Source organism: Stylophora pistillata, chromosome 11 (genome assembly GCF_964205215.1).
Source record: "Stylophora pistillata chromosome 11, jaStyPist1.2, whole genome shotgun sequence".
In the NCBI taxonomy this organism is placed as follows: Eukaryota; Metazoa; Cnidaria; class Anthozoa; order Scleractinia; family Pocilloporidae; genus Stylophora; species Stylophora pistillata.
In genome coordinates, this window is record NC_142529.1 from 20,835,775 (window position 1) to 20,856,062 (window position 20,288).

Here is a 20,288-nt window from a genome sequence, read left to right on the forward strand (position 1 = left end):
GACAGCTGTGAAAAATGATTTTCAATGGCCTATTACCTGCAGTGGGTCAAAATGGGCCCAGAATCCTCAGGCACAGAAGCACGGACCTTCTTCAGGAAAGCAAGCAAGGAGGTTGCATGAGTAGGAACCCCTTGATCAGGCCAAGCTGTGAAGTGGAATTGTATCACCTCACGGGCGCGATACTCGGCTGTGTCTGACGTCTGGGATAGGTAACAAGGAAAGTCAGCGTTAGCAAATATGCACCTTGGTCAACACGCAGTTTCCCTGTCAAATTATTTATATTATATTTATAATACTTGATCAGCAGGGATTTGCTAAAGCAAAGGCATAGAAAAAACCAGGAAAGATTTATTACTCGACGTTTCGGGGTCATCATGACTCCATTATCAAGAGACTAGTTTAAAAACATGCAAATAAGGAAAGGTACAAGAATAGCATAAATTAGACTGAACGGCTTAAACAAACACCTTGGCGCGGATGGAACGGATTCCATCCGCGCCAAGGTGTTTGTTTAAGCCGTTCAGTCTAATTTATGCTATTCTTGTACCTTTCCTTATTTGCATGTTTTTAAACTAGTCTCTTGATAATGGAGTCATGATGACCCCGAAACGTCGAGTAATAAATCTTTCCTGGTTTTTTCTATATTTATAATGAAAATAAAAAATAATAATTTAGCAATGGACATTCCACTGGGTGGCTATTCTTGTCCACTGTTTCCAGATCGAATTGGAATTTGGAATGTTGGTATTTTTTCAGACGAGCTCACAGATCTTAGACGTAACCTGTCAAAAGAAACTATTGAATCACTGACTGACTGACTGACTGATCTGGCCTGACTTACTCACTCACTCGCTCACTCACTCACTGCTGGCTGATTGACTCAACGGTGACTGACTCAGTCACCAACTTATTATCTGGCTAACTGACTGGCTGACTCACCGCTGACTGACTGACTCATCACTGACTAACTGACTGACTGACTGACTGACTGACTGACTCGAAGCTGTCTGACAGACTCAATAACTCACTTAATGTCTGGCTAACTGACTCACTGACTCACCGACTAGCTGTCTGGCTGACCTCTTCAGTGATTGACTCACTGACTGAACCATAGACGGACTTATGGACTCACTGACTGAACCATTGACGGACTTAGTGACTCACTGACTATCTGACTGTCTGACGTATCCACTGACTAACTCTCTGAGTCAGTGACTGACCTGCTCACCCACAACCTCCCTGATTGACCACGTGATTGATTAAACAGCACCGGTAGCGACTCTAGTCGCTGAAGAAAGTAACGTAAGTGCAAATAATCCTTACCATTTGAATAGAAAACTTTCTAACCACATAGTCGGCAAGTTCTTCTTCATCACCCGGAGAGACCAAGACAGGCCCGTACATCTCGGGACAGGCGCTCGGCCAATACTTCAGACACTTGATCTAAAGACATAAATATTCTTGATATAAAACTCTACCTGGATTTTGATTGGTTCTTTCTACCCTATGACCTAGAGTATCACCAAAATGATATAGGTGTAAATATGGTTTGACCTACCCGTCCTCCCTCCACAATGTTTGTAACCATGACAATAACACAAACACCTTGGTCCCAGACTGTTCGCCAGAAGTCTCCAAATGTGTGAGCGACAGGACCTGAAATGTAGGCATAACACGTGACTTGTACCGCAATATGTGGTACTATGATAAAGCACTGTTGTCAAAGGTTAGGTTTTGGTCAAATCTCAGGTAAAAGAACAAATAAAGACATCGTTGACGCCTCCAAGACATGCGTTTGTCTCTGACGACCAAAATTTTTTTAAAACTAAAAGACTGGATAGGGGATTATTTCTTGAGCGTCCAGCTTATATTTGGCTTGGTAAACGACTTTAATAATTAATATTATTAAAAACTGGATCATTGGATAATGCAATTCAAGACTTTTTATTGGCTTAGCCATTATGGTATATCAGCCAATATACCATAATCTACAAATATGGTAAGCGTACGCGCCAGCTTAAAATCAAAAGGGAGCTAAAAAATCCATTTTCTTCTTACAAAATAATAATTTCTTGGGGGCGTTTTTAATAAAACAATTATTCCACTCGCGCTTGTTGGATATGAGATGATTATAGCCAACTCGGCGCTACGCGCCTCGTTGGCTATCTATCACCTCATATCCAACGCGCGCTCGTGGAATAATTGTTAAGTATCCTAAAATCGAAAGCAAAATCCAACAGATCAAGTAAATATTGAGAGCAAATGTTCAGCATTATTGATAGTGTTCGAGTGGAAAATTGCCATGACAACGATAGGCTGTCTCATTGCTGCCAAAACTGTGGGTAAGAACATAAGTAGACTCAAACCTTGTGTGGCGATGAACTTGCAGTGATGATTGTAACCCTAACAATAAAATAAATAGTAGTTCGTAAGTAGTTATAACGGCTAGCCCACTGAGATCTGAGTTCAACTCTTCGTTACTTAATTCTTGCAACTGTGCGCAATAATATATAGCACTACCACAGACAATTTTCTTGGCAATCCAGAGCTTCGGTAGCTGGCAATTAATTCTTTAATTCTCATGGCCTGGAGTTTTGGTTCGGCAATGTTTTCGAGGGGAGAAAAAAATAGACGCTGGTCATTATAAAGGGTTAAAAGGCCAAACATATCGTCATTATTGTTGCTGTTGTTGTTGATGTTGTTGTTGTGGTTTTTGTTGTTGTACTCACATCAATGAAGTTAGCATTGATGTAGTCACTTCCAGGACAACCATCCAATTCCACTAATTGCACCCTCGTGTGGTCATCTGCAAATAGGTCAAAGTAAAGCAATATAATTTCGACATTTCACCCCATCAGAAATTGTTTTTACAAAGCCAGGGGTTCCAATAAAAGCCGGTCAGCGGATTTCTACCGCAGCCTACAAGCCTTCTCATAACATAGCTTTACAAAAGCGTGCGTTCTGTTTGGCTAATACGTTCGATCAATTTGCCCGTGGGTTGCATGCTGACGTCGGTTTTTTTTTTTTTCCCGCTTTTTTTTTCTACACGAAACGAAAGATGCTTGAAAGTCTCAGTGCTATAGAAGAAATGGTCAGAAGGTAGGGGGAGGGGTAGGGGGAAGAGGAGGGGAGGGGAGAGGGAGAAGGAGGGAAGGGGAGGGGAGGGGAGAGGAAGGGGGAGGGGGAAGGGGCAGAATTCTCAATCCCTCCCTGTTTTTTTTGTTTCCTTCAAAGTAATGCTTTTCGTGTAAAATCCCTCTAGCAATAGTTTTTTGGCTATACTACTGATTCGCCCCTGGTTAATATAAGGTGTGTAAATTAAACTTACAAGGAATAATGTTCTTATATCTGTTCTTGGCTTTATTTTCTGGTCTCTGGCTGCTCTCCCATGTGAAGTTTCCTGGTACGCGGATGGACTGCGGTTGAAAAATGAACAAAAAATCAGAAAGTTGTGATTCAACGTGAAGCTTTAAAACACTTGGTTGGGTTTAATCGCATGATTAGGTTAATAAGCTGCCGGAGACGACCTCTCAGTCAAAGAGAATGGGAAGAACTAAGCGAGAGAAAAACTGCAGGAGTCTGGGTTAACTGACGAGAAAGCTCTCTCCTCAATCCCCCTCGTTTTCTCCTCGCATGCCCAAATTTCTCCTGCGTCCCCTCGAATTCACCTAGGAAGCCTTGAAGAGGCTGATTAATCAGTCATAAATGTTTAGTTAAAGACTAGTATTCCTTTCAAAATAGCCTTAAGCTGACACTTTTATTACAAATAGGCCTTAAAATTGACCTGACAAGAGTAGTGACGAACAATCATTCCCGAGGTAGAACGTTTGTCTGTAGGCAAAATGACGTCAGTAAAAATTGACCCTTACTACTAACTCACCACAAACTCTTCCCTAAATGCCTTGTTGCCATCAGCTTGATTGATTTCACAGTACTCTCTCAGCTTTTCAATAGGAATGGGTTTGATTGTTACAAACTTTCCCGGACCCACTACATCTGCAAAATAAAACACAGCTTTTGTAAGAAATGCCTAATATAGTCATTATGAAACGTCTGGGGTGATGTAAAATGGAAATGAAAATTGGCCACTGTTAAGAGTTTCTAGAGATGAAGTTTGAAGCGTTAGCCCTTTGTCAGCATTTTTTTTCTGCACAGAATGAACTTGGTACTCTCTCTCCACTGATGACTGTCTTTTTGTGCACTCGTCTCCGAAAAAAAGAATATTTAACGCTTCAAACCTGAGCTTTACTTAATTTCCATGGGACTCATTCAGGTTGGCCACCTTGTTCTTTAATCCAATTTTTTTTTTCTTTAGCCAACGCACCTGACTACTGGTGTTAGTTATCCCTTTCACTTTCGAGATCTAATTGTTACTTCTCCCTCTACCTGCTACACGTTTCGTTGTAAATTGGTTAGGAGAATTTGGTGTTCAATTAAGGTTACAACTTCTACCTGATGAGTGTGAGTATTCTTATTTCCTGTTTGCTGGATACTGTATGGATATTACAGGGAGAAGTTACATGTTAATCGCCTCTGTGAGTTTAAGGGTTAAACGATGGAGATTCTAACACAGTACAAATTCGCTACACTTTATTGTCAACAACGTCTTCTTTTAAAGGGCCTTTAAACTGTGTTATTCATGAATTACATTTATTATTCACCTTTTCATCACAAGTAACATTTCAACTTATTTCAACTCTTTTTTATGAAATTTTAAAAAGTCAATCATCATTCATAGAAACTGTACAGAGGGGAATCAGTGACACAAGCTCGTCCAAGTGCAAATTTTCAGCTCTCTTCTCATATGTGTATCAATAGGTTTTCCATTTCTAAAAGAATGCAACAAGTCTACACCTTGCTTTCTTCAGAAGAGACATCATTCTCCACCCCTACCCTCTGTCCCTATAGGTACGTTAAGCCTTTACTTCTACAAAGCGGTCCATCCCGCTACAACATATCAGAGTTTCTGCGGTATGATGTAGCCAGAGCTAAGCCTCCCCCTCTCTGAATGGAATGCCACTCAATGCATTTATCTTTTTGAACTAATTTCTTCTAATCTAATTGTATTTGTAATTGATTTGGAAGAGCCCCATGGGATGGATCAGTGAAGTTTGTACGCGCTATAGGTTACCCCCACCTCAGATGGGCTTTCCCTGATAGTAAATAAATTATTTACCATCATTTCTACACCTAAGCGTTGAGAGGCATCGTGAGATTTAAGAACTCAACACAATAACCCTGCCAGGGTCAGGGGGAGTGGGAGCCCAAGGTGGGGGGGTAGTGGTAATGTCCCTAGTTGCTTCATGCTATGAAAACCTGGATCAGCTCCGGCTGGCTGGGCCACTTTGCTCAACTACAGACTTAACCTACCTACCACATATTAGGTGTTAAACAATAAATTTGAACAATCCTACAGATATTTACATTTAATACAATGCTGAAGCTTTGCACTTGGACATTCAAATTGTGATTTGACCCCATCATGTATTTTAAGGAAAATTGTACTCTAGCCCTAAATATTACTCTTTGTCATTTAATTATTATTATTAATTAATTTTGCAATCACCTGAACTTAAAGTGCATCTTTTCCAGGCCTCAGAATTTCTTGATGCTTTCTCTCCTGGCATACATCGTGTATGTTGAAAATATTTTTCTAAAAATTTGTTAATCCTTTTGGTTAGATGTTATTTGAGATGTATCAGTTTCTTTCACTTACCTCTGATTTAATAACTTCATTTATTTACCTCAAACATGCAATTAAGTCTTTCTTTAAAAAAAAAAAAGAACTGTTGCTATTCTTCAGAAATGTTTCTTCATGCTCTTATAAAATTTAGAAGAAAATTAAGTTACTTTTTCTTAAATGTACCCTGCACTCATTTTACTGTTAAAGATAAAAAAGTCTTCCTAGGCCTGTTTCACCAAGTGAAACAGTAAGAGCAGTGTTCAATTGAGTGTCAATAAACAAAAACCGAAGTAATTACAACTTCCAATGAGATCAAAGGTTTACGTCACCATTAACCGATGAGAACTCAAAGTAAAAACAGACAGCCAGCTTGAAGGGCAGGAAATCGTGACTGACCATATACCCACGTTAGGATTGGTTTTGATTGGTTAAGATGGTGTTGCAAGTTTTCTGGACCAATCACAGCGCAAAATAAAGCAAAACCAAAGCAATCCAGGATCATCTTCAAAACTCAATTGAAAATTGCTCTATTGGAAAATCATTGTTACTCGTCTGTAAAAGTGCACTTAACAAGAACAATGAATTATTCATCACTCAACAAGCATTGTAATACACAGTCAACCAAGAAGTGTGACAATTAATCCTTTGGAGTAGAGGGATAGGAAGGAATTGTGAAACAATGGTAACATTCTTTTTTTTTTTTTTTGGATTTCTTACTCGAATTGTGATAAGACAGGAAGAGAGGGTACCAAAAACCTACAAAAGTCAGATTTGATAAAAATTCATAATTTTTTTAACCACAAATCTCACTTAACCTTGAGTTTTTTCAAACCAGCAATGTGCTTCCCCTTAAAATGTGTATCATGACTATAAGCAATGAGTACACCATTCTATAGTTCACTGCACTATACAACTGAAAACTAAAGGCTTCATTGTGGTGCATTCAAACAAGTCAATGATCGACAGTGAAAGTTCTTTTAATAAAGTGCAAATTTATTCATTTAAGCAGTTCAATTCCTGTTATTTGCTAAATTAATTAGCCTCATTTAAGAATACTGTTACTGTACCACAGCATTTTTTTACAAGTGATATAATTCACACTCTAATATCAAATTCTAAGCAATCAGGTTAGCGCAATTGAAAACTGTACAATAATTTGGTAATTTAAAAGAATCATCATTTACAACACATGTTGGTAGTTATTACTCAATTTTTGTATCCCTCATATCTAAGTAAGGTGTTTATTCTCTTTTATCATCCAATCAGATGTTAGGTTCCTTTGTGCAAGGATGTCAAAATCTTGGAAAGTTAAATTTAAATAAGAAAGTTAAGTTTAAATGTAAAAAAATATTCTAGATGCCAGAAACACAATAGTGAGGTGTCAGTGACTCAAAACTGGAATAATTATGTGAATTAAGTAGACCCAAAAAGTTCAGGAAAATGATTAGACATTTGAGGTAAGGTTAATCATGTACATAAGCTAAGTGTGGGTAGCGTAAAAGGCATAACATATGCTGCAACAAAATTAACAACATGTGAGTATGACCTGACAATAAAATTCATTAAAACACAATCAAAGGCTTTAAGGTGATATTTCAGTGTAAAATTAATGATTATTTAAGCATGAATAAAATAACATGAATTAAGTGCAAATTTATAGTTGTGGTGAAAATGAATTGAAATGTTGAGACAAAAGGTGATTTCACTAGGAACCCTCAAACCCTTTGCAATAATTTTCCAATTAACTATGTATAACATAATTTAAGAGTTTATATTTAAGTATCACTTTATTGTCCACTGGACACTTCTATAATGTTCCACTGTTCTACAATGCAGGGGTTTCACAATGTTTTGAAGTAGGCAGCCGACTCTAGAAAAGTTAAGGCGGCTGTGATAACACCGAGATTGTTTGTCACGAGCAGACTGTTATGACCAGAGTAACCAGCAACATACAATCAAGTACTGCTGGCAGAACTCTGGTGGTTGCCAGCTTGTTTTGAAACCACTGACAATGGAATCATTTTTAATTGCTTATAATGATTGCTATCATAAAAAGTTTGATCGACATTTCAACCAATTCAATCCAGTGGCTGTAAATTATCGGTGACACCACAGTTTACCAGTGGAAACCTTTAAGTTTAAAATCCAAGAGCCATACTAGTGTAAACTTTACCATTATCCAACTGTACAAATTACAAAACAAATAATGTGTAAATGGAGCACTGTCAAATATCCTGCAATATTGTACAGTTGGTAATTTTGTAGTGTATAAAACCTGTTTAAAGCTTCTCTATCCTCTTTGCTTTTCTCACCAAATTAGAAAATGAGAAGAAACAGTCGGTTAACAGAAAAAAAGCAGTTGGGTACTAAATAACTTATTTGACAATTTGTTGTGTAGTATCACTTAGTATTTTTACTAGTTGTTTGTATTTTTACACACCCTGCTGGCTTCTCCAAAAACGGCTCAGCTTGTTAAAATACTCAGTGATACTAGACCAGAATGTCTAATAAGGTATAGGTATATTAAACTTCTGTTTCCTAACTACTGGCACTGCACCATGGTCAATTCTTTGCTATTCATGTGGTAACTTTTGTTTAATAGTCAGCTGATGTTAATTGATCCATTTTTAATCTTGATGCATTTGAAACTTAGTTCTCCAAATTTTATGTCTAATATATTGCTCCACAGGTTTCATGCTAAATCTTAATTTACATACTGAACTAAATTTACCCATAAATGTTACTTACAATACTTAATTGGCAAAAAGGTTTTTTAAAATATTGTATCTTTTGTTAAACCAATTATTTTCCAAAAGTTTTTACTAGTATAAAGCTTTATCTTGAACTCATATTTACAAATTGCGAATTTTTCAGCTTGCAGAAAATGATTAGTTTCCTTGTAGATATAATATATAACAGCTGGTTAAACTCTAACAATCCAGATGGGATATTTATCAATTCCACGTCAAATGATACATGTTAACTTTCTTCAAAATCAGTAGTGTGTTTAGAAAATTGAATTTTCATCTTACAGATTTGAAATGTAGTTAATTTAAATTTCAAGTTATCATCCATTTCACACTTATAGTTAGGATTTAAGCAACTTTTACTGTCTATTTCATCTTATCAGATACTTTATTTCCAACCTTGTAAGTCCAATGGTGTTTCCTATTTTTTTAAAACACTTTTTATAAATCTGAAACAAAAAGCTCAACCGTGAAATCTATTAATCACATTATTGCAGCAGATAAACCATCTACTTCTAGTTGTCCCAAATGGTGGGACAGTACAATCCCCCTATATAAAGAATTGTACCATACATTGTGCAAAATACAAATCAAGAAGCTTATAATTTCCATACTAAACCCATGATTCCGAACCTTCTGATCCACGTCGCCCTTGAAGATATTTGATCCCAGGCACACGGTCAAGAGACTCCTTGTCTCCTATGCCGCTATCATTGGAGTTGGCCACGGCATAGCGATTGTTCTTAAGTTCTGTGGAATCTCTACGTCTTCTGTGTTTTCTGTTGATTAAATTCAATGCATTTCAAGATTATTAGAGTCTAAAATTTTCCCCCATCCATGGTCATAAAATTGTGTTTACAATCACACCAAATTAATATTAAGCACTGGATGTCAAAACATTCAAAGCACCTCTCAAATCTCTTAAACTGAAGATGCCAACTTCCAGAAATCTGAAATCAAGTTGCACTGTGGGAAATTTGAATGTGGTGGAGCTGGACAGAATCCATGAACTATAGCTGTAACTGGATCTCTGCTTTTAGCCTTGACCACATCTAAATTAAACTATTTGTCGTTTCTACCACTAAAAGGGAGTATAATAATTTGGCAGTCCTACCTTATAATTAAAACAATAATGATGATTGCAAAAGCCAAGACTATTATTCCAGCAAATACTCCACCATACAATGATCCTGTGTCCACGCCAGTACGTTCTGCGACATCTCCTGGATCAGCAAAGTACAATGATCAAATCATACAAAACTCAAAATCATCAAACTTTACATTATTAAAAGCAATTGCACAGGGACGTGCATGCTTATAATTTTAGGAAGATCATAGAGTATATTTTTCCAGCCCTACCTGGTTTTTTGTTGTAAATGACTGGGGAGCTGACCTCTCCTGGATAACTAGTAAAAGCCTGAACCTGTTTGGGGAAGAATACATTAAAAGCATCATTAATAACAGCTAGCCCACTGACAAGGATATTAGATTATTTATGAGGCAGTCTCACCAGCCAGACACAACCATTTGACCCTTAGGAATGACTAACATCTAATTTCTCCCTACAATCCCTTGAATCAAACATTAACGTCACAAGAATAAAGGAAATGATCACAAACTTAAAAGAAGCTTTTGATTGTTAAAACAAATTCTCCTTGCCAATACCTTAGGAATGAGTAGAAAATAGCATGGAGTATATGCATACTGATGTTAAGGTGTAGAGCACGTTACAGAGGGGTCAGTCATTCTCTACCCATTCCTAATACCCACCCACCCCCCCTAGCCCCACACTGCCATTCCACCAAGAAACTGAAAAAGACCTTACCTTGACATTAGTTAATGTTTGACACAGACACAGACAAAAAAAGCAGGAATTAAGTGTGAACACTCCCAATCAGGGTTGGCAGGGTTGGTACAATACTGCAGATGCTTTACCACTCTGCTGGTAGAGGCACGGTGGCCTCATGGTTGGTGGTTGGTGCGCTCGACTCCGGATCGAGTGGTCTGGGTTTGAGCCCCGGCCAGGACAATGTGTTGTGTTAATTCTTAGGCAAGACACTTTACTCTCACAGTGCCTCTCTTCACCCAGGTGTATAAATGGGTACCGGCAATTTAATGCTGGGGGTAACCCTGCGATGGACTAGCATCCCATGCAGGGGGGAGTAGAAATACTCCTAGTTGCTTCACGCTACAGAAACCGGAGTTAAGCACCGGCCTAATGGGCCACTAGCCTCGTAAACAGACTTTACCTTTAACACTCTGCAGTCTGTAGTTAACATACTAAAAACTCAACTTGTGATTTAAAGAATCATACTTCAGTCGCCGCACTTTCTAACTGTGATCACAAGTCTGTTCCCCTTTGATCAGTATGAAAAAGTGTGACTTGAAGAATCACATTAATTAGGATTCAAGATTTTAGTCTTGCATGGAGACAACTACATGTACAAAAGTTCAAACTGTCACAAACATACTTACATAAACTTTGTACTCTGTTTTCTCCTTGAGATCAGTTAATAGATAAGACAATGTTTTATCATTCAGCCCTTTTGTAATATCTGCTGTGCTAAAGTTTTTCCCTGTGTTGTTAGAGTAAATTATCCTGTATCCCTGAATAATTCCATTTGGATACTCGGGTGGTTTCCAAGTCACTAATATCGATGTAGCTGTTTTCTCTTCCACTTTGACATCAGTTGGAGTGCTTGGTGCTAGGAGAGAATTGAGATACAATTGAGTCACCCAATTACTTTATAAAATTAAAAAAAAAAACCTCTCTAAAATTTCCAACCCCTATGCAGGTTGGAACTACAAAAAGTGGTTGGATTTAGTTCAATAGATTTTTTTTTCTGGGGTACGTCCCTTAAATAAATTGAGACATGCAGTGGTTGTATGAGAAGACATTGGGATTTTGGGTTTTGGCTAATTTTGAGATCAATTTCTCACTTTTTCTGTCAAAAAACTAGTTGGTTTAATTTGGTGCTTATTGCAGTTTGCAGATTTTCCATTTTTTAGCGATTGGTTTTGGTTTTCGTCAAAAATACAAACAGGTTTTTGCTTTTGGTATCTGATGTGGTTTTTAGTTTTTCCTACTTAGAAGGTTCCGGCTTGTCATCTATGCTCCACTAGTCATCACTTTACAGTTTTGTAAGCAGTTATTGGTTTTGATCAAACTAATTTTAGCAGTTTTGCAGTTTTGGAGGAATTTTTTCCAGTGATTTCGTGGTTTTTAAGAGACCCCATTATGTCCCCCTCTTGTATTGCTAGTGGGCCAGGTTAATTGCCTCAAGAGGTCTGATTTTGAGAACTGGCCAGGTCAGTGTGTTGCATTCTTGGGTAAAGCACTATAACTTCAAAGTAAAACTCTCCACTCAGGAGTAGAAAGGTGTATATTGGTGATCAAATTGTCAAGGAAGCTGATAAAATGCTGGGGGAGGGGGTAACCTTGCAATGGGCTGGTATCCCATCCTGGGGGAAGTAGTAAGTCTCCTGTCACTTAGAAAGCCAAAGGTTTATTAGCTTTGGCTATTTACTGTTAACCTCTTTGAATATAGTCTTATTTTTTATTACTTCTTGCTCTAGAACTCAGGGTAAGAGCCCATGTTACTCAATTACAGACAATTAACCTACCCCACTTAAATAAAATAACTCAATTGCATTGAAATAGACGGACAGTTATTACAACCAAATCAAATTATACCATGCAATCAGTGCAAAGGATCAATGCCAAAAAAACTTGAAAGTAGAGATGAGAAAGAATTTACAAAAGGAAGTAATTACTCATGTTTCATTTCCTTCCAATAACATTGGTCAGTTCTATTTAGGTATTACCCTCATGGCAGTAGCCACACTTGCCTGTTATAATCAGCCCAGCTCCCGCCCCCCACCCCGCAATTCTTTACAATGACCTGCCACAGCAAGTAACAGCCTCCAACTCCTCTCAAATACATCACAGAAATATCACATCTGAACCTTTTCATGACTAAAACAATATTATTGCATAATATAATTAAGTACTCTTACTTCCCTCCAGCACAGCCCCCAATTCCTCTCAAATACATCACAGAAATATCACATCTGAACCTTTTCATGACTAAAACAATATTATAATTGCTTAATATAATTAAGTCCTCTCACCTCCTTCCTCAGTCTCTATGGTCTGGTTACTGGAAAATGGACTCCACATTGGTTCCTCCTGGTCGTCTCTAGTTGCCTCAGATACACGCACTGATATGATAGCAAAGGGCTGTATTCTTTTTAGCTCAATTTCTCTAAAAGGATCTAGCTTCCATACAATATTGTCTGACATTTCACGAGCAAGTCTCCTTTTTTTCCTCTTGTTAGTAACTTTTGCAGGAATAGTGTAAGTCTCATATTTGTAACCACCCTTTCTGTTCTTGAACCTCCAGAACATTCTCACTTTGAATAGGACAATTATACCATTTGGTCTCTTTGGTTTGCTCCATTTTAAACGAACACTGTAAGGTCCTGTCACGTTTGCCTCAAGTTTGCCTGGTTTACTTGGGGCTGATCAAACAAAACGAAAATGTTTACTTAGTCTGTAAATGATAGACAAGTGTAGTCTGATCTGCCTGGTGAGTGTAGTCCTCCTGTAAAGGACTGTTGTGGGTAGTGTTGACTATAATGGTTTGGCAACCTGAGTGGAAGTCAATCATCATCAGAGTCAAGTGAATAGCTGTCATCGGTCAAATGTTTTAGGCCCAGTTCATATAAAACTAAAGATTGGCTGTATAATCCCATTGAAAACCACAATGAAACTGAGGCATAATAGTGCCTGCATATGGGCTAGATTACATCATGTTCCTGATGTTATTCAAATATTCCGGAGCTGATTAAACAAGGACTCACCTTAACCCTTTTAATCCCTAGGAGTGACTAAAATCTAATTTCTCCTTACAATATCACCCCTGAATCACACATTAAGGTCACGAGAATTAAGAAAATGTGATCATGCATACATCAACTAAAACAGTTTTTGATTGTTAAACAAATTTTCCTTGTCAGCACCTTAGGAAATGTATAGAGAACAGTACGGAGAATATGCGCATGCTGATGTTAGGGTGAAAAGGTCATTAGTAAGTGTATAGAGAACAGTATGGAGAATATGCAAACTGATGTTAGGGTGAAAAGGTCCTTATATAGTAAGTGTATATAGAGAACAGTATGGAGAATATGCATACTGATGTTAGGCGCTGAAAAGGTCCTTAGGAATTGTATAGAGAACAGTATGGAAAATATGCATACTGATTTTAGGGTGAAAAGGTCCTTAGGAATTGTATAGAGAACAGTATGGAAAATATGCATACTGATTTTAGGGTGAAAAGGTCCTTAGGAATTGTATAGAGAACAGTATGGAAAATATGCATACTGAATTTAGGGTGAAAAGGTCCTTAGGAATTGTATAGAGAACAGTATGGAGAATATGCATACTGATGTTAGGCGCTGAAAAGGTCCTTAGGAATTGTATAGAGAACAGTATGGAAAATATGCATACTGAATTTAGGGTGAAAAGGTCCTTAGGAATTGTATAGAGAACAGTATGGAGAATATGCATACTGATGTTAGGGGGTGATGGGTTCATTTATAAGAAATCCATAGAACATTAAGAAAATGTATAACAACCAACCTGATTGTTTTGTTTGAACAATCACTGCAGAGCTCTCCTCTTCACCTGCACTGTTTTTCACTTTCACTTTCACAGTGTAGTTGGTGTATGGCTCCAAATGTCCAATGATAACTTCAGTAAAATTTGGCATAACAGAAACCAAGGGTGGACTGTCTGGGATATAGACTGAATATGATTTCAATTCTCCATTAGGTTTCTGTGGAGGGTCCCACTCCACACGAATAGATGTCCAGTTGACTGCATAAGCCTTGACATTCTCAGGAGGTCCAGGTGCTGGGGTAATAAAATAAATACTTCTTACAAATTACAAGGAGTGGCGAGTGGACCTAAGTTTCTTATATGACTGTATAACTCTGCTTTGATCATGCAATGACCAATGCCCAAAGCGTGCTTATGATAATTCCCTACAGGGCCGTGTCAGACGGAGGTATGAAGTTCACTAATTAAGCAGATTAATTATTAATTATTATTATTAATTATTACTAATTAATTCTTATAATTAAATAAAATTATAGCCTGAAAAATTCAGGCCTGTAAGTATAGGAAATGAACCCATGAACTCAGCAATTCCCATGAAGACTCTACCAACTGAGCTACCAACAGAAGAGTCCAGGACATGTGTACTCTTATTTATAAAGTTATTCATGGGACAACATCGAATCCACTTCGTACTCTGCTGACGCTTAGAAACAACTCACACAACCCACGTGGCGAACTGATTCTTGTACAACCCAGAGTCAACACTACTAAGCATGGGCTAAATACTTTCAGGTACTTTGGTCCAAAAATCTGGAACTCTTTAAATAATGACTTAAGAACTTCACGAACACTAAAAGAGTTTGTAACACGTATCAGGAAAATTACTTTTGACGTATGTATACTGTACCCTTTGTAGCTCTTAGACTTAATGTAATTTTTACTCTGGATGTAGTTTTTAATAAGTATCCTATCTTTTTAGTAGCATGTATATAGCTATATTAGTGTATTTATAATGTTATTAATTGGTTGATTAATTAATTAATTAGTTAACCTTATATTTTACTTATTATCTCTGAACTTTTATTGTAACTTTCTAGTATAATTATATTTCATTTATTTTCTACTCGATTCATTAGCTATCTAAGCTAGGTGCCTGACAAACTCCATAAATTTCGAGTATAAATAAATCTACATCTACCACAAGCCAACTAGAAGCTGGTCATTTTGCTACTTCATAATAAAACTGTGACATGATAAAAAAATGATTGTGATGGCCACCTCATCGTCATCCATCTGTCGGTCAACAGTTGGCCATAATTAAGTCGATCAGCTGACAGGTTTTTCAGAGAGTTAGTTGTTCACAATTACCTACTAGTAGGTGGGTTTGGGATGTAATTCCAGGTTGACTATTGTGATTCCCTTCCACTTTTGGTTTGACAATGCTCACCTGAATTCTGCTTCATTCGTTGTTTACGAATGCCTTTTAATTAACAGTGTCTCAATCTTACCTGCTTCACCAGTCCTTGTTATGACACGAGATGGATCACTGGTAAAGTGAAAATTTGTTGCAAGCAATTGGACAGTATACCAAGTATATGGCTGTAAATCAGTTAGCAGGAAAGAACTTTTTTCTGAAGAAATTCTTTTTGTTGACCAGTGGCTGTCCTGATCTGTACGGTACTGTAAAGTGTAGTGCTGCAGATGTAACTTGCTCATGCCATCTGACAGCAATGACCAGCTGAAGGAAAGACTGGTTGTGGAAGAAGCTTCAAGTTCAAGTGTGACAATTGGTTTATCTAGAAACAAATGCAAAAAGACAGCACAGAGTTATCAACAGAGATTTCCTCCAAACCTCCATGTTCAATCAATGTAATGAAAAGGCAACTGAAAAACAAAGATGAGTTCAGAGCTGAGGATCAAATGCTGGGTACAAATTTCAAAATTAGTGAATACATGTCAAATTACAGACACACAATAACAAATTTAGAAATCTACATTGACAAATAAAATATATTTGCGTCTTTGAAAGACTGTTCTGCTCATTTCCTTGATACCTAAGTGATAGAGTCTCTCCTTCCCCAGGCCCCAATTGTTCAAAGGCTGAATGATGGTATCCAATGGATGAATCCTCCATCAAGCAGATGGTGATTCACTGCAGAATGCAGCACAGAAAATTTTGTTGACATTTTATCCAATGAATAATAATTCAACCATTGTATAGCATTATCAGCCCTTCAGACAACTGGGCCCTCAAGTTAATTTGGATGAATGGAAGACAGAAATTGTCTTTTCCCTGGATATTACAAAATTCCTGGTTTAGTTCTCAGTTTGACATACCAACTTTCACCAGACGTATATCGTAAGAATCCTTTCCTTTGTTGTTCTCCACTGTACATGTGTATGGCCCAAAACCATTGGGATCAAGTGGGGTTACCTGCAGTATTCCACTCTCCTCTGAACTTGCTACCAAACCACTTGAGTTAGTCCAGGTGTAACGAGGGGCTGGGTTGCCGTCAGCAACACATGACAAATTTGCTGTAGTCCCCTTCCACACTGGGACGTCTTGACTTGAGGCAGTCTTATTAATAACAGGTTTATCTTGTTGGGGAAAGCCGAACAAGAAAAAAAAAAAATAATGATCATTTTGAAATACCTTTTTTCTTGAAATTACAATAAGGCAACTATTGCTGACACAATTATCTTGGTTACCACCAAAGCAAGACAATTTGGCCAGAGATGGGGATGATACATAATGTGCCAGTTTTAAGTTGCCAAGTTTAAGGTTCCATGTACACCGCCATACTTGTTAAAGATTGTAATTTTCCCTTAATTTGTAGCACACAGGTATTTGTTGTAATTATACTGCATTATACACACTTATTTACTCAGAAAAAGGGCTAGAGGAGAAAACAGTTAGCGGTTTATGTTATGGTGATAATAACACTTCATTACTAAATGCTTGCTTTCCTCATATATAAAGAAACTATTAACACTCAAAAATTAAATTAACATCCAGATGTCACACATGGTATCTTTTATGCACCGCAAGACCTCTTACTGCTTTCTGTTTAGCCTGCTGCCAGCAGGCTCTTATGTTCTGGTTTTTCACTGCAGCGCTTTTCCCAGGTACAGAGCCACCCACTGCACACCAGTAGCCATACATATTTGGTATCGTTACAAAAGTATTCACTCACAATACACATCAATCCTGAACGCTTCACTTGTATGTCCCAAGTCATTAGTTGCCACACATCTGTACCTTCCCTTATCGGTGCGCTGTGCATTTGGAATAAACAAATTCTTTCCTCTCGCAACCAGTTTATTGCCTTGTTCTTTTACCCATGTTATTTCCGGAGGTGGGTAGCCTTTGGCCTCACAAAACCCTGATACAGGAAAATCTTCATCAACAGCCACATTTTTAGGTTGATGTGTGATCTTGGGTTTGTCTGAAGGAGAATTCAAGATGATTGTAAATGTTATGGCTTCTAAAAGAAACTGCAGAAAAATAATTATACCCTGTCAACATTGTGAGAGAAATGGTTTTCATGCCAGCTGAGCTTGCAAGAGAATGGAAAGGAAAAGACAAGAAAGTGGGTGTGCGGGACTGGGTTCCAGTTAGGGTATCAAGTATCACATACCATATCATCTGCAATGTTGTAGCTAAGAAGTAATGGGCTGAAATTTCAAGTGACACAGCTCTAGTAATGTGTTCATGAGTATTGTGAGACTGTACATGCAAATTATAGACGAACAAATTCAGCTAGCAATCACCACTTTTTCGTCCCACAAAGTTAGCAGGCAGCCAGTGCTTAGCAAAAATCCTGCATGTGACCCATTTTTTATTTCTTTCCATAAAAAGCAACATCTTTACTGCCCAACTAGCATCTCCCTCCAGGGCTCGACACTAAAGGTAGCCCACTAGCCACGGACTAGTAGAAATTCAGTTTTGGTGAGTGGTTTTCAATATTTGCACTTGAGCCAGTTTGGCTAATAAACAGACTGAAATTGTCATAACATCTAAGATGTCACTAGCCACTTGGCTAGTAAGTTGAAAAGTTTAAGCGTCGAGCCCTGCCCTCTCTCCCTCCCTCTCTTTCTCCCTCTCTCTCTTTCTCTCTCTTTCTCTCTCTTTCTCTCTCTTTCTCTCTCCCTCCCTCTCTTTCTCTCTCTTTCTCTTCCAGCCACCACTTTTTATTCATATTACTCAGTCCTTCAACATTGCGCTATATCAAGCTGAGCTGGTTGGTGACATTTTGCCTGTTTGGTAATAATTCAGTCTCCAAAGTGATTTGCTTGTAAGTCTTTTGAAGGCTTGTCAATTAAGTGCTGTTGCATCTCTTTCTGAAGCAGACAAATCGCATTCCATGACTGAGAACCAAGTGTCACTCAAGAGTCCTTTAATTCATATGACATTTATATGTTTCTTTAACACACAAAGGTAAAGGTACTGTCAGCTTATGGTCAACAAGTGATCCTGCAAGAGCAGTTAACACATCTCAAACACATGCTATGCCTACTTAAACAGAATGCCAGTTCATTGCCATGCCCCCACCCACCTATACCCCCACCACTCAATTACTTCTCTCCACAATGCATTCCCAGGCTACCATACAAGTTTCAAAGCAAAAAAATGAGTGCAATACCATCAATTAATCCATCACAAAAACACTGCTCTAAAGGTGATCAGACCTTTTTCTAAAAAAAAAATTGTTTCATAGGGTAACTTGACTTACGTCGAACATATACTGTGACCTCCTTCTTGGGACCTCTTCCTATTTCATTTTCTGCTCTACAGCTGTAGATTCCACTATGTGTGAAGGAAATAGCGGTCACACTAAGCACACCTGATATCTCTGCCTTTCTATCTACTATAGGCTCCTCATGAATGAAAAACTGGTATATGGGTTTAGGATTTCCATATGCTTTGCAGGTGATTGAAATACGAGAACCATCGCTGACTGTGTCTGAAGGAGCATCTGTTGTAATATTGGTTTCCTTGGGTGAATCTGAAGTTTAACAACATGCACCATTTTTTATAACCTTAAACATAAGAAATTGCAAAATATTCTTAAATCAATGTTTACGTATTAACCACAGATGTGGTACTGTTCCCTTAATTTTCTTATGATAGATTCTTGGCAGACTCCTGCGCTTATCAAGCAAATTGGCAAAGACCAACATGATATTAAGTAGTTCAATAGGCCATTTTACAGTTGTGTACTTAGTTGCCAAGCCTTCGATTCAGAATGAGGCTAAAGATGACCTTGTTGTGATAGAGACCTGTATCTAGTTAGCATGATAACAAAGTGATTTACATTTGAAAGGCAGCAAGGTTTGTATCATAACAAGGTCATCTCTAGCCTCACTCCCGTTCAAAGGCTTGGCAACCAAGCACAGAACTGTAAAATGGACTATTGATATTCTACTTTGAAGGATGGTGCTTTATAAGTTGAGGGGCCTGCTTTATCATTACTTTATCATTACTCCCCTGTATTCTGCTGTATGTAGTTGAACTAGCTGAGCTTAAAAAGTTAATTGTGAATAAAGTGCAGGAGAAACAGGTTTTGCGTGTTCTACTCTTTGAACCTTTTACTCTTAAAATCTGATTGTTAATTCTCCCCTCTACCTGTTACACATTTCCTTGTAAATTAGTTACAAGAATTTGGTGTTCGATAATAAAGATAATAACTTCTACCTGATAAGTTTGAGTATTCTCATCACCTGTTTGTTGGATAATGTATGGATATTATGGGGAGAAGTTATACATGTTGATCACTTCTGGGAGTTTAAGGGTTTAGATAGTGTGGAAGGAGGGGGAGGGGGAGGGGGGATTGCTTATTCGAGATTGTCACTTGGTTCACATTATAACCTGGGAGGTGGGGGGTGGGTGCTTATTTGGGGGTCAAGGCCGTTGTTGGAGCCTGGGCGCTCTGCACTTACACTGGACATTGATTCTGACTGTTTTGTCTTCCCTTCCACCAGCATTTTCTGCAATACATTTGTATTCCCCATGATCTTTGTAAGTTAAGGGTGAAAAATTCAAAGTGGAAATCCACCGTGTCTGATTGAGAACTGTGTCTCCTCTCTTCCACGTGACCCTTGGTTTTGGTCGCCCTGCAGTTTCACAAGTAAGTTGTAAATTTTCGCTTTCATTCTCTTTAATTTCCTTTGGAAGAACTGTTAAAATCCGTGGAGGATCTATCAAATAAAAAAAAATATGTGGTGAATATCCAAGGTT

The 20,288-nt window shown here is 38.0% G+C and overlaps 1 protein-coding gene across 6 annotated transcripts in view; it reads right to left on the reverse strand.

Moving 5' to 3' along the window:
• LOC111345841 (receptor-type tyrosine-protein phosphatase S) overlaps nt 1–20,288 on the reverse strand; it is a 79,288-nt gene that overhangs the window by 50,520 nt on the left and 8,480 nt on the right. For 4 of the 6 annotated variants that reach the window (XM_088739789.1, XM_088739790.1, XM_088739785.1 and 1 more), the window contains 19 exons: nt 19,991–20,248; nt 18,784–19,056; nt 17,245–17,496; nt 16,388–16,648; nt 15,559–15,846; nt 14,072–14,344; nt 12,562–12,951; nt 10,906–11,135; nt 9,790–9,853; nt 9,545–9,653; nt 9,064–9,209; nt 5,567–5,653; nt 3,881–3,996; nt 3,329–3,416; nt 2,730–2,806; nt 2,367–2,403; nt 1,559–1,656; nt 1,324–1,443; nt 37–200 (listed from right to left, as the gene is read on the reverse strand). In XM_088739789.1, coding sequence (XP_088595915.1) covers nt 37–200; nt 1,324–1,443; nt 1,559–1,656; nt 2,367–2,403; nt 2,730–2,806; nt 3,329–3,416; nt 3,881–3,996; nt 5,567–5,653; nt 9,064–9,209; nt 9,545–9,653; nt 9,790–9,853; nt 10,906–11,135; nt 12,562–12,951; nt 14,072–14,344; nt 15,559–15,846; nt 16,388–16,648; nt 17,245–17,496; nt 18,784–19,056; nt 19,991–20,248 — 3,331 coding nt within the window. The remainder of the gene's footprint in view (nt 1–36; nt 201–1,323; nt 1,444–1,558; nt 1,657–2,366; nt 2,404–2,729; nt 2,807–3,328; nt 3,417–3,880; nt 3,997–5,566; nt 5,654–9,063; nt 9,210–9,544; nt 9,654–9,789; nt 9,854–10,905; nt 11,136–12,561; nt 12,952–14,071; nt 14,345–15,558; nt 15,847–16,387; nt 16,649–17,244; nt 17,497–18,783; nt 19,057–19,990; nt 20,249–20,288) is intronic. The other 2 variants (XM_088739787.1, XM_088739788.1) reach the window with 1 other exon arrangement.